Raw genomic sequence first — 11,523 nt, forward strand, 5'->3', positions numbered from 1 at the left:
GAGATTAAACCCGATATTACTTCCTTCTAGCGCCCTTTCCATTCTCACCATGTACATCATAAACAGCAGCGGGGATAAAGGGCACCCCTGCCTCAGTCCCTTGTTGTTATGAACTTTCTCCGCGCTCCTCATCCCTTCCCATTCACCGCAAACGGTATTCTCTAGGTAAATCTCTCTCAAAATGCTGTAGACAATCGTCACCTAATCCTTCCCCTTCCATAATATCCCACAAAATTCTGCGGTCTACGTTGTCGTGGGCTCCTGTAATGTCTAAAAAGGCCGCATAGAACGGTTTGCTTTCTGCTTTTGATATTTCAATACACAGAGTAAGAACAAATAAGTTATCATCCAATAGCCTACCTATTTTGAAGCCATACTGAAGCTCTCCCAAAATACCATTATTCTATGCCCATGCTTGAAGGTTTAATTTGATTGCCTGCATTGCTAGCCTGTATATTACCTATGTAATGGTCAGCGGTCTATACGAGTGAATTCTGCCTTTCTCCCCCTTACATTCATAAATATAATTCATTGTACTTTGTCGCCAACTGTCTGGTATTCGTGTATATTTTAAAGTTTTTTCCACTGCTTTCACCAGAGCTTCCTTACTTTTTGGTCCTAGTTCATTTATCAGGCTAACGGGAACCTCGTCTAGCCGTGTGGCTGTGCGCTGAGGGATTTTCTCTTCCACTTTCTTCCAGTTTAAATTTGTCATCACCAGCTCCTTTTGCACTTGGGCCTCTTTCATGCTCTTTTTTTTTTCAAACACAACCTCGTCATCACCTCGGAAAGATTCGGCTGTTCCTTTTCGGATGCATTTTTTGCCGCTTCTCCTTCCAGTCTGTTTTCATCTTCGTCTAGGATATGTTGTTGTATTCTTGTGGACTTCCTGCCTAATAAATTTCTGTGGTTCCAAAATATTCTAGGTGCGGCCTTCTTTTTCTCACGTATTTCAGACAACCAACGTTCACTTTCACCTTTTATTTTTGCTCGCACCAGTATTTGACACATAAACTTTTTCTGTCGGTATATTTCCCATTTACTGGTTGCTTCATCCTGCGGCAACTGCGCCTTCTTTGCCTGCCTGCGCTCTCGAGATGCTTTCTGTCGTTTGGCGATCGCTTCTCGTATCTCCTTGTTCCACCAGCTTTTCGGTTTCTTTTTTCCTTTCCAACAAACATGTTGTTTCTCCTTCCGTATTTCTGCCGTTATTACACTTAAAAGCTCACCATATTCCCACTTTTTACTTGGCCATTTGCTAAGTTCTTCCTAAACTCTAGTGATTATATTTGCTATTTGTTCAGCGTTGAAATCTGGACTGGCCATTTTGCTCTCCTTGCTCTGTTTCCCAACTACATATCACCCTTTTTAGAATAATGCGTTTATGGTCACGTCCTATGCTGCTATGCCCTTCCTCAGCAATAATAATTTCTCTCAGCTTATCGTGAATTCGTTCACTCATCAGAGAGTAATCAATGGTTGATTGCCGGTTTCCCACTTCCCACATGATCTCCCCTTCACACTTAGGCCCTGTGTTCACGATAACGAGGTTATATTGCTCACAAAGGTCAAGCATTTACTTCCCGTTATTATCGGTATAGCCATCTAAATCATGTATGTGGGCATTCATGTCCCCTAATAGGACAATTTGAGCACCATTCCCAAAACCCTTAATATCAGCGCTTATGCACTCCACTAACTCTTTATTCTTCTCTGTGCAATTTTTTCCGGTCCACAAATACGTAACGCCCAGCCAAGTTTCTTTCCCAGTCATTGTACCTGATAACCAAAGGTGCTCATGACATTGTGAATTTACTCTTCTTCATTTGGCTGCCTGATGGATGAGCATTCCGACTCCCCCTCCCTTTCTTTCCGACGTAGTTCTGTTGCACCCTTCCCAAACATAATTCTCAATAACTGGCGGCTCTTCTGAGTCTCTAAGGTGCGTTTCTGTAACCGCATGCAACCCTATTTGTTCTCTATGTAACTGCTCCTCAATCTCTGCCCACTTTTCCTTTTTTCTGGGGCCCTGCATGGCTGTGTCGCATGATAGGGCGCCCCTACACGAGTTGAACGTGAACCTTAGGGCAAATATCATGGTTCGTTCGTTTTCGCGGAATGTGCACCCCGTTAACAATTTAAGGAGGCGGGTCGCGAGATCTAGGGCTTTATTGCGAGAAGCAAATGATCAGGAGGAGCAGTCTGCGTTTGTTTACACCGCATGGAACCATGGTAAAGATGCTTATTCGGTGGTGGTGGTAGATGGCAAAGGGAGTGTTGGAAATGGTGCTTCCATTTATACCAAAGTTCTGGGGGTTGCCGAACAGGTGGCAATTGCTCTATCACTAACTTATTCAAGAAGAGTTTTGGTGTTTAGTGACTCGCCATGTGCGATTAAAGCCTTCTCGAGAGGACTTGTTGCGGAACCGGCTAATAGACTGCTGCAGGGCAGAGATATCACTTCGCACACAGTTACTTGGTTCCCTGCGCACATGGGGACAGTGGAGGGAGCCCCGCGTAACCTCAACGAGGTGGCGCACAGGGAGGCATGATGATTAGTGTGCCGTGTACTGCTGAAGGGGCTGGATCTCCCGCTCCTGAGTACAGGGACCAACTGTTAACCTACAACGAAATCACCAAGCACTATTACTTAGGGCGCAGGGCATCCCCCCTGATACATTGTAAATTAAATAGGCCACAGGCGGTTACATTGAGGCTTCTGCAGACACGAACGTACCCTAACCCTGTCATCAAGATTAAAATTAATCCGGACAGTGGGATTTCAGTGTATTGTAGTAAGTGTGGGGTTTCGCTCGACATAGAAACAAATGCTTTGGCGCTGCTTGGCGCTGGCCGGTGATGGTTCTCGAGGTGAACAGTGATGGCAGCGGATGCTGCACAGTGAAGTGCTGGCGGACCAACTTCGGGCTGTCCAGAGGGCCCGTGTGACGGCAGAGGGGCTGGTTCTCTCTGTACAGACGTGGAAGCGGCCCGCCTGAGTGCCAGACTGACCCCTCAGGACCTAAATAAATTTCTTCATACCATACCACATTGGAAAGCTCGCCTTCGAGCATAGCGTTCTCCGCCAGCACATCCGGAAAACAGAAATATGGTTACATAAGCTACAGTAGCTGGGAAGTGTGAGAAGAAGTCAGGGATCTCTGATTGCTATCACGTCCCACTCTTAAAGGTGAAGCCTAAGCGTCCTTGAAATTTTCCTCTTCCTGGTACGCTTTCTACAGAGACAAAATAACTAACGTTCCAACTATTACGGAAAAACATTTGTTCACCATCAAATTCTCAAAATTATCAGTGGCATCAGATGGGACGGGGCGCCTATAAAAACGGCAGCGGCGCCGCTGCGATTGGCAGCGATGCACATGCTTAAATGTTTACAATAATTTACACTCTTTACGCGGAGAACTCAAATTAGTAAAGAATAGATCACAAGGGCCTACTCTAACGAATTAATATGTTGGTAATCCCTAATTAATATTAACGCATGCTTGGTCACAGAAAAGAGACTAGTGCGTATCGTGTTGAATGCGGTCTCTTATTTCGTTGAATTGGCGGTAGTTGTAATCATCTAGTGCATGCCCCTAATACATCACACAATTCCAGGTTGTTTGTAGTTTGAAAGAAGTAAACACCCCATTCTTTACAAATTTTACACCTCTGTAAAGCAGTCATTATAGCACATAGCCTCAAGTGGTGCTGCGAGAATTTCTAACCACGAGAACCTCTCTTCCCAGTGAGTAAGCATTGCTTTAAGGACGAACGCTTCTGCTGTGCTTGATCAAAGTTTGTGTTTGGCAGCATAGTGCCATAGGTTTCTTACCTTGTAACCAATGTGGTGTGTTTCAAGGAGTACAAGAAGTCTCGATGTGTAAGGCAGATTCCACTTATTTGCCTTCCTGACCTGTTGGGAACTTATAGCAAAACGAACAGCACTGCCATTTATATACACATGCTCTGCGCATTTTAATGTGAAAATAAACAATGCGCGAGGCTGTACCCTCACGGCGATATATCCATCAAATGTTCTCAGCAGTTTGGCGTACTGAAAATTCCGCATGTATATTCAGTTGGTCTACACAGACAATGGGTGACGTTATTTTTTGCCTGTTTAAGGTCACACTCTTATAAACTTTGACGTACATGCTTACGTCCGCATACATTCATAAGCGACCGGCGAGCAATGTGTAAAATGTTATTTGGAAAACAGGATGTTGGAGCCAATCATTGAGACAGAGGAGCTCAGCAGAGTGGTCGCCTTCCCTGCATTACGACATGATAAGCCACCTAAAAGTTTATAGAGGGATGGCGGGAATGTTCACATCACGCATCTACGCAGACGAAGACGCTTCCATTTTTCAGTCAGTCGCGAGCCAGTCAGTTGTATTTAATCGGTGCATATTCAGAAACGCATCAACGCTTTTGCGCCTTTGTAAGGTTCTCGAAACCGAACCTGAACACGAAACCATAACCGAACCACAATTCTATCCCGAACTGAGCCCAAACCCAAACTGAAGTTCTTTGAACGTGCCTTAACCGGTACTGAATCTGAACTGAAAAATATAATACCCGTCACCGGCACACCGTTAAACCATTTAGGTATATATGATGCAAACGAGGGTATATAGGGTGCCAAACACATGAGCGATTCCTCGAGGTAAATAATTTTCAGCCGGCGAACCACACCTGATAATTGTTACGGCTCACGACTTGAAGTTGTATATCACTGCAGTTCAGCACATGCGAGAGAAAGATTCGCCAGCGATTGCTATGTTATTTACTCGCGATTGTCATGTGTCTACTAGTGAATAGCATGGACATTCTGGCTGCACGTAGTCCAGAGCAAGTACTGGACACGTTGACTCCAGTACATGAATGCTTCGCATAGCACCATGTCCCAGCCGCTGCTGCCCATCCACAAGAAAATCAGGATTGCTTATCTATTGCAATAGAATTCCCCGGGCCTCAAATCTAGAATTTCAGATTTCAGACAACTTGTCTTATATTCCTATCCTCGTGATTTTCGAAGCGAACATTCAGAATGTCACTTGCATTTCTGGCTATGAGGCATTCTCGTCCTCTATATGAAGTGACGTGAACAAGCAAATCGTATATATTACATGCGAACTGGCGTATAAAGTGTCCCGCATAACTTGAGCCATGAATATAAAAATGAAAGACGCGAATTGAACCGAACGTATAACATTAAAAATTAAATTATGGGGCTTTACGTGCCAAAACTGTTACGTTTTGCGCCAGGTGTGCCGAAAGGATCGGACAAGTTCCGGGTGATAGACGTTTATTAACCCATGCTTGGGGGTTGAGGCTCGGCAAGAAACAGGGCCGTTAGCAAGGGGCACTCTGCTTTTAACACTTATTGGCGCATGCGCACTTCGCAGAGTGCTCTTATCAAGATGAGCGCCAGCCGACTCAACACCACCTCCCCTTTTAATGGAGCACACAGTCATTCAGAGCCCAGCTTAGAATCTATCTGGTGGGCGACAATTCGCATGGGGTAGCGTCTTGCCTCGGCGGGTGCTGGTGTTGCCTGTCGCGCAACCGGAATTACCATGGGCGGTTGTGGACTGGAAGGAACTGGTGCGCCGGCAGTCTCAGGATAAACCAGGAACTCGCTGTTCGTAACTTCGCCAGCTGTTCTGTGCCTAGGGGTAACGTCCTTTGCAGGCCTCTGTAGCAGCTGATCTTGGTGACGACGCCAGGTTAAGGTGCCCCTCGGGGTGGTTGCACGTACTTGGAAAGAGACAGGTCCTGTTTGAGCAACAATCACAATGGGAGCCCACTTTGGTTTTCCAGAATAATTACGTGCTAACACGCTGTCGCCTACCAAGAAGTGACGTTTGAGACACGGACGACCTAGTGCCTGAGTGCACTGTCTGTGTGCTACTCTTTCCCCCACGGAAGGCTTTACGGCATCTAGCCGACTGCATAAGCGTCGTCCTAGGAGCAATGCCGCTGCTGATTCGCGAGTCGTCGCATGTGGCGTGTTGCGATACCACAGCAAAAATTTATGCAGCTTTACCTCCAGTGTTCCTTCTGTGCCGTCTTTGCGCAGCGCATTTTTTAAGGTCTGGCTGAAACGCTCTGCCAACCCATTGGAGCTGGGGTGGTAGGGAGCCGTGAGGACGTGCCGCGCTCCCATTGCCTGCCCGAAGTGCTTGAACTCCTGCAAAACAAACTGAGGTCCATTAACAGAAACAATTGTTTCAAGGAAACCAAAACGTGCGAAGAGCTCGGTTAAACAACGAATCGTGCTTTCTGTAGTTGTCGATCTCATTTCGAAAACCTCTGGCCATTTAGAATATGCGTCGACCACCACTAAAAGCATGGTATTCTGAAAAGCTCCCACAAAGTCAAAGTGAACACGCTGCCACGGGGAAGTCGGCCGTGACCACGGGTGAAGAGCTGCGTTGATTGGAGCGTTACGTTGCTCTTGACAACTAGCGCAGCTTCTGATACGAAGTTCGAGGTCCGCCTCAAGGGTTGGCCACCACACGTAGCTGCGTGCTAGTTCTTTGCTGCGCACGATGCCGGGACGGCTGTCGTGGGGTTCGTCCAGAACGAACCCTTGCAGCTTTGCCGGCACGACTACTCTTGCGCCCAGCGTGACGCATCCCTGATGTACCGTCAGTTCGTTGCATCTGCGAAAGAAAGGCTTCAAATTTTCATCCTTGATCGACGCGGGCCATCCCACATTTGTGAATTCCTTCACTTGACAAAGAATTTGGTCTTTACATGTGGCAGCCGCGAGATCTCGACTAGAAACAGGCAACGAGTCCAATCGCAACTAATAAAATGTTTCTTCTGTTTCCTTGGTTTCCCCTTCAAGATCTGGCAGCGGCAGACGCGAGCAGAAATCGGCTTCCGCGTTCTCGCTCGATTTCTTGAAGATAAAATTGTAGGAGTAGGCTGCCAACGTAACGGCCCAGCGTTCCAAACGAGCAGCCGCGTTGGTGGGAATCCCGGTTTTCGTGCCCAATATTGTTTGAAGAGGCTTATGGTCTGTGACCAAGGAGAATGAGCGCCCATAAAGATAGAAGTGGAACTTCTTTACACCGAAAATGATGGCTAACGCTTCTTTATCCAGTTGACTGTATTTCTTTACCGCTTCAGATAGCCGACCCGGGAATGTCCGAGGAGAAAAAAGCCGCCTACAGAGGTGTGGTGGGAAGGAAGAACTTTTCGGAGGAATGACATGAAGCCCACCGAAGACCGCCAAAGGGTTTCTTAGTGAGGCAACCAACATTGAGAAAGCACTGGAAATGAGGAACCGAGAATTCTACCACCGCAAGAACTCAACAAACTACGTCGGAGTTCAGTCACTGACCACTGACAACCTGGATGAGACAATCAGATCTGTGGTGCGGAAGGAGCTTCAGAAGTTGTCTTCATCACAACATCAAGTGGCTTCATTTACCGACGTCGTAATTGAGGAGCTCCTACAATCACTTCTAGGCCCTCAGTCATCGTAGTCCAACTTCATCGCTTGCTGCTCGCCGCCGTAGCCAGCCGTCACATTGCCACTCCGCGCCCGTGGCAGGTCCCGGGAACCAAGCAGTTCCGTCGATCATCACCACCGCCACCAGCACACCACCCCGTCGCCCCGCGATGAATTTTAAGGAAGACTGATTTTTGGCGCGTCCCGAACCACCGTCCAATTTCCTGTCACTTCGGAGAAAACGGCCACCTCTACCGCCGGTGCCCATACTGCGACATCCGACTGAGAGTGTTCGCCGTCAACGCTGCGTGCCTGCACCAAGGAGTACGCACACGTGGCATTGCCTACTACCTCGCCATCACTCAGTGAAGCCCTGGGCGACCATCCCGTTCACTGTCACCCGTCCGTTACCTGTCCCGCAACGCCGACCGTACACTATCCCAGCCCAGTGCCGTTCTGCAAGCCCTTATCCGGAAATGTAACCGCAGCAACCGATCGATGTGCGATTGCTACCTGTCGAGCGGATGAAGATACTCCGCTGCCGACAAAGACGTCGAAAAAACTTTTTCAACGGTATATCAACCAGACCACGCCGTTCCATCGAATCATGAAAGTCAAGAATGCTCCAACGAATGACGACCTGACGACGCGACGTTCCGGCTTCAAATCAACACGATGCAGCCATGATCCGACGCCAAGACCCAACTGCAACGCAAGACAAGGAACCATTGACCTAGACGAGCTTCTTGGCGGCCACGCAGGCATCGCTTTAGTGGACACAGGAGCCGACTACTCCGTCATGAGTGGACCAATCGCCGCCCAGTTAAAGAAAGTTAAGACTGGGTGCGAAAGCGCTCAAATTCGGTTCGCTGGAGGACACCTGATTACGCCGACAGGAATGTGCATGGCAATAATTACCGTTCATGACCGGACTTAGCCTGCCGTTTTCGTCATCCCCAAACAGTATAGGTATGACGTTCTCGGCATGGACTTTGTGAATCAACACGGCGCAATCATCAACTTGAAGTTGAAGTCGATTACACTTTCGGAAGATCAATCGATACTGCCGGAGAGCTCTCATAGTCACCACGCATTGAGTGTGCTCGAAGATCGAGTGAGCATCCAGCCTCACTCAAGCATTGGAATTTGCGTCGGCACCAAAACACCCACAAACGTAGAAGGCATAAACGAAATTGACCAACATGTACTGTTCGATAGTGAAAATTGCATCGCAAGAGGGACCGCTCGACTGAATAGAGGAGAAGTGAAAGCAATGCTGACCAACTTCAGCCAGGAGCTGAAGCCCGTCAACCAGGGCACGACGATTGCATGAATCGAGGAAATTATAGGCACTATCAATGTGTTAGTCCTCTCAGATTCTCCCGGATCTATGCCGATCGCCATATATTACGAACAAGACGTCGAGATAAGGCCAAGCCTCGCCGTGAATGAGCAGAAACAGCACAGAAGCCTTCTCCGAGGATACAATGTGTACTTTTCGTCGTCATCGAGGATTCGACCAACACCAGTTGCAAACCATCGCAAAATAACAAAATAAAGCGCTCGACCACACCGCCAGAGCCCTTACCAAGTTTTGACGCGAGAACATGAAGCCTTACGGGATCAAGTCGAGGAAATGCGGCGCAACGTCAACATCCAGCTGTTCAAAATCCCGTGAGCATATCCTGTAGTCTCATTCGAGCAACAGGAGGGAAGCCTGCGTTTCTGCGTCGATTATCGTCGAATGAACAAGATCATGAAGAAGGCGGTATACCCCGTACCACGGATAGACGACACATTGGATTGGCTCTGTAACGCTACATACTTCTCATCGATGCATTTCATGGCTGGCCATTGGAAAATAGAAGTCGACTAGACAGAAATAGAAAAGGCCACTTTCATCACGCCAGACTGCCTCTATGAGTTCAAGCTCATGTCGCTTGGACTGAGCTCGCCATCTGAAACATTGCGATTATTATGATTATTATCATCATTATCATTATTGCGATTTAATTGGAAAACCTGTCTTGTTTACTTAGATGACGCTGTCGTCTTCACCGGAAATTTCTACGATCACCTTCGGCAGCTTTCGGCTGTACTAGAGGCCATCAAGTTATCAGGGCTCACTTTGAAGCCAGAAAAGTTTCGCTTCGCTCAAGATGAGCTTCTGGTTCTGGACCACGTCAGCAGAAAATCTGTGAGCCCCTACCGGCAGAAGACAGCTGCCATCGCAGGCTTCACGCAGCCCATCGACGAGAAGGCAATGCGTAGATTCTATGGCATGTGTGCCTTCTGCAGGCGCTTTGGCAAGGATTTTTCACGCATCGCTGAGTTGCTGGCACACCTAACTATGATGTCGAGTTCAACTTGGAAGCGCCGCAGGTTGACGCATTTTAAGAACTCAAACGGCGCATGCAATCACGACCAGTTCTCGCGCACATCGTTGAGGGCGCCGATACAGAAATGCACACTTACGCCATTAGCCCAGGCCTCGGTACCGTCCTAATCCAGAGGAAAGAACGGCTGATAGCTTATGCTAGCCGGTCACTTTTGAAAGTGCAAGTAAATTATTCTACGACGGAAAAGGGAATGCCTCGCCATAATTTGGGCTATAACAAATTCCGCCCTTGCGCATATGGCAGGCCGTTTAAAGTCGTCAACGGCCATCATGCGTTGTCTTGGCTAGCGAATTAAAAGGACCCTTCAGGACGCCTGGCGCGGTTGAGCCTCAGATTGTAAGAATATGACCTCACTGTAATCTACAAGTCCGGACAAAAACTCTGATGACGACTGCCTATCTCGCGCGCCCATTGACCTACCGCCGCAAGACGAGGAGGATAACGATGCCTTCCTTGGAATAATAAGCGCGGAAGACTTCGCCGAATAGCAGTGAGCAGACCAAGAGCTAGAAAGCCTCGTAGAGTATTTAGAAGGGAATACCGACCTTGTTCCTTGGACATTTCAGCGAGGATTGTCTTCGTTTTCGCTTCAAAAAGACCTACTCGAAAAGAAGAAGAACTCGCTAGTCAGACTACTTTCTTGTTGCTCCATCAGCAGTGCATTCAGAAGTACTGCGCGCCCTACATAACGATCCGACAGCTGGGCACCTCCGATTCTCCAGGACGCTATCGAGGATACAGGAAACCTATTATATCCCGCACCTAACCGCCGACGTCACCAGTTGTGTCAAAGCATGCCGGGACTGTGTGCGATGCAAGATACAGTCGACAAGGTGAGCGGGATTACTACAGCCGAAAGAGCCTCGTTGTGGACCATTTCAGCAGATGGCGATGAACTTGCTGCAACCTTTTCTTACGTCAACATCGGGAAATAAGTGGATCGTCATGGCGATGGACTACCTCACCCGCTTCACTGAAACGAATGTTCTGCCGGAAAGTAGTGCTGCCGGAGTGAGGAAATTCTTTGTCGAGAACATCCTGCTGCGGCATGGTGCCTCAGGAGTCCTCATCACGGACAGAGGAATGGCCTTTACAGCACAGCTCACCGGACCCATTCAGTCATACAGCGAGACAAGCCAAAGGAGGACAACTTCCTACCTCCCACAGACGAAGGGTCTTATGGAGCACCTGAACAAGACCTTCACCGCCATGTCATTAATGCCCGTCGTTGTCGAGTACAATACGTGGGATGCGGTCCTGCCATACTTAACCTTCACTTATAAGATGGCAGTGCGAAAGACAACGCAAATGACTCCGTTAAAGCTGGTTTACGGAACGAGCTCGACGACGACCGTCGACGCCAAGCTGCCCCACATCTCGAATGTAGAGAATCTTGACGTCGCCGCCTAAATTCAGCGCACCGAAGACCGACAGCTCACCCTCATGTGCATCAAGAACAAGCAAAGGACCGAGAGCCGGCCTTACAATCTTCGGCGACGCTACGTGGAATACGGGTCTGGCGACCGTATTTGGATTTCCAACCCAATACGCGGACGGGGATTTAGTGAGGAGCTTTTACGCCGCTATTTCAGACTGTACAGCATCATTCGACGCATTCGCGCAATCGCATATGAGCTCGCGCCACACGGCAAT

General features: G+C 48.2%; 1 protein-coding gene across 1 annotated transcript; it reads left to right on the top strand.

Moving 5' to 3' along the window:
* The first annotated feature begins 10,815 nt into the window (after positions 1-10,815).
* Positions 10,816-11,280, top strand: LOC139049224 (uncharacterized). The gene has a single exon (XM_070524592.1). The coding sequence runs from the start codon at positions 10,816-10,818 to the stop codon at positions 11,278-11,280; it is 465 nt and encodes a 154-aa protein (XP_070380693.1).
* Positions 11,281-11,523: the final 243 nt, after the last annotated feature.

Source organism: Dermacentor albipictus, chromosome 8, assembly GCF_038994185.2.
Source record: "Dermacentor albipictus isolate Rhodes 1998 colony chromosome 8, USDA_Dalb.pri_finalv2, whole genome shotgun sequence".
NCBI classification, from domain to species: domain Eukaryota; kingdom Metazoa; phylum Arthropoda; class Arachnida; order Ixodida; family Ixodidae; genus Dermacentor; species Dermacentor albipictus.

What these genes read in the sequence shown, in the direction of transcription:
- LOC139049224 (XM_070524592.1), top strand. Translation starts at nt 10,816, where the DNA reads ATGGCGATGGACTACCTCACCCGCTTCACTGAAACGAATGTTCTGCCG.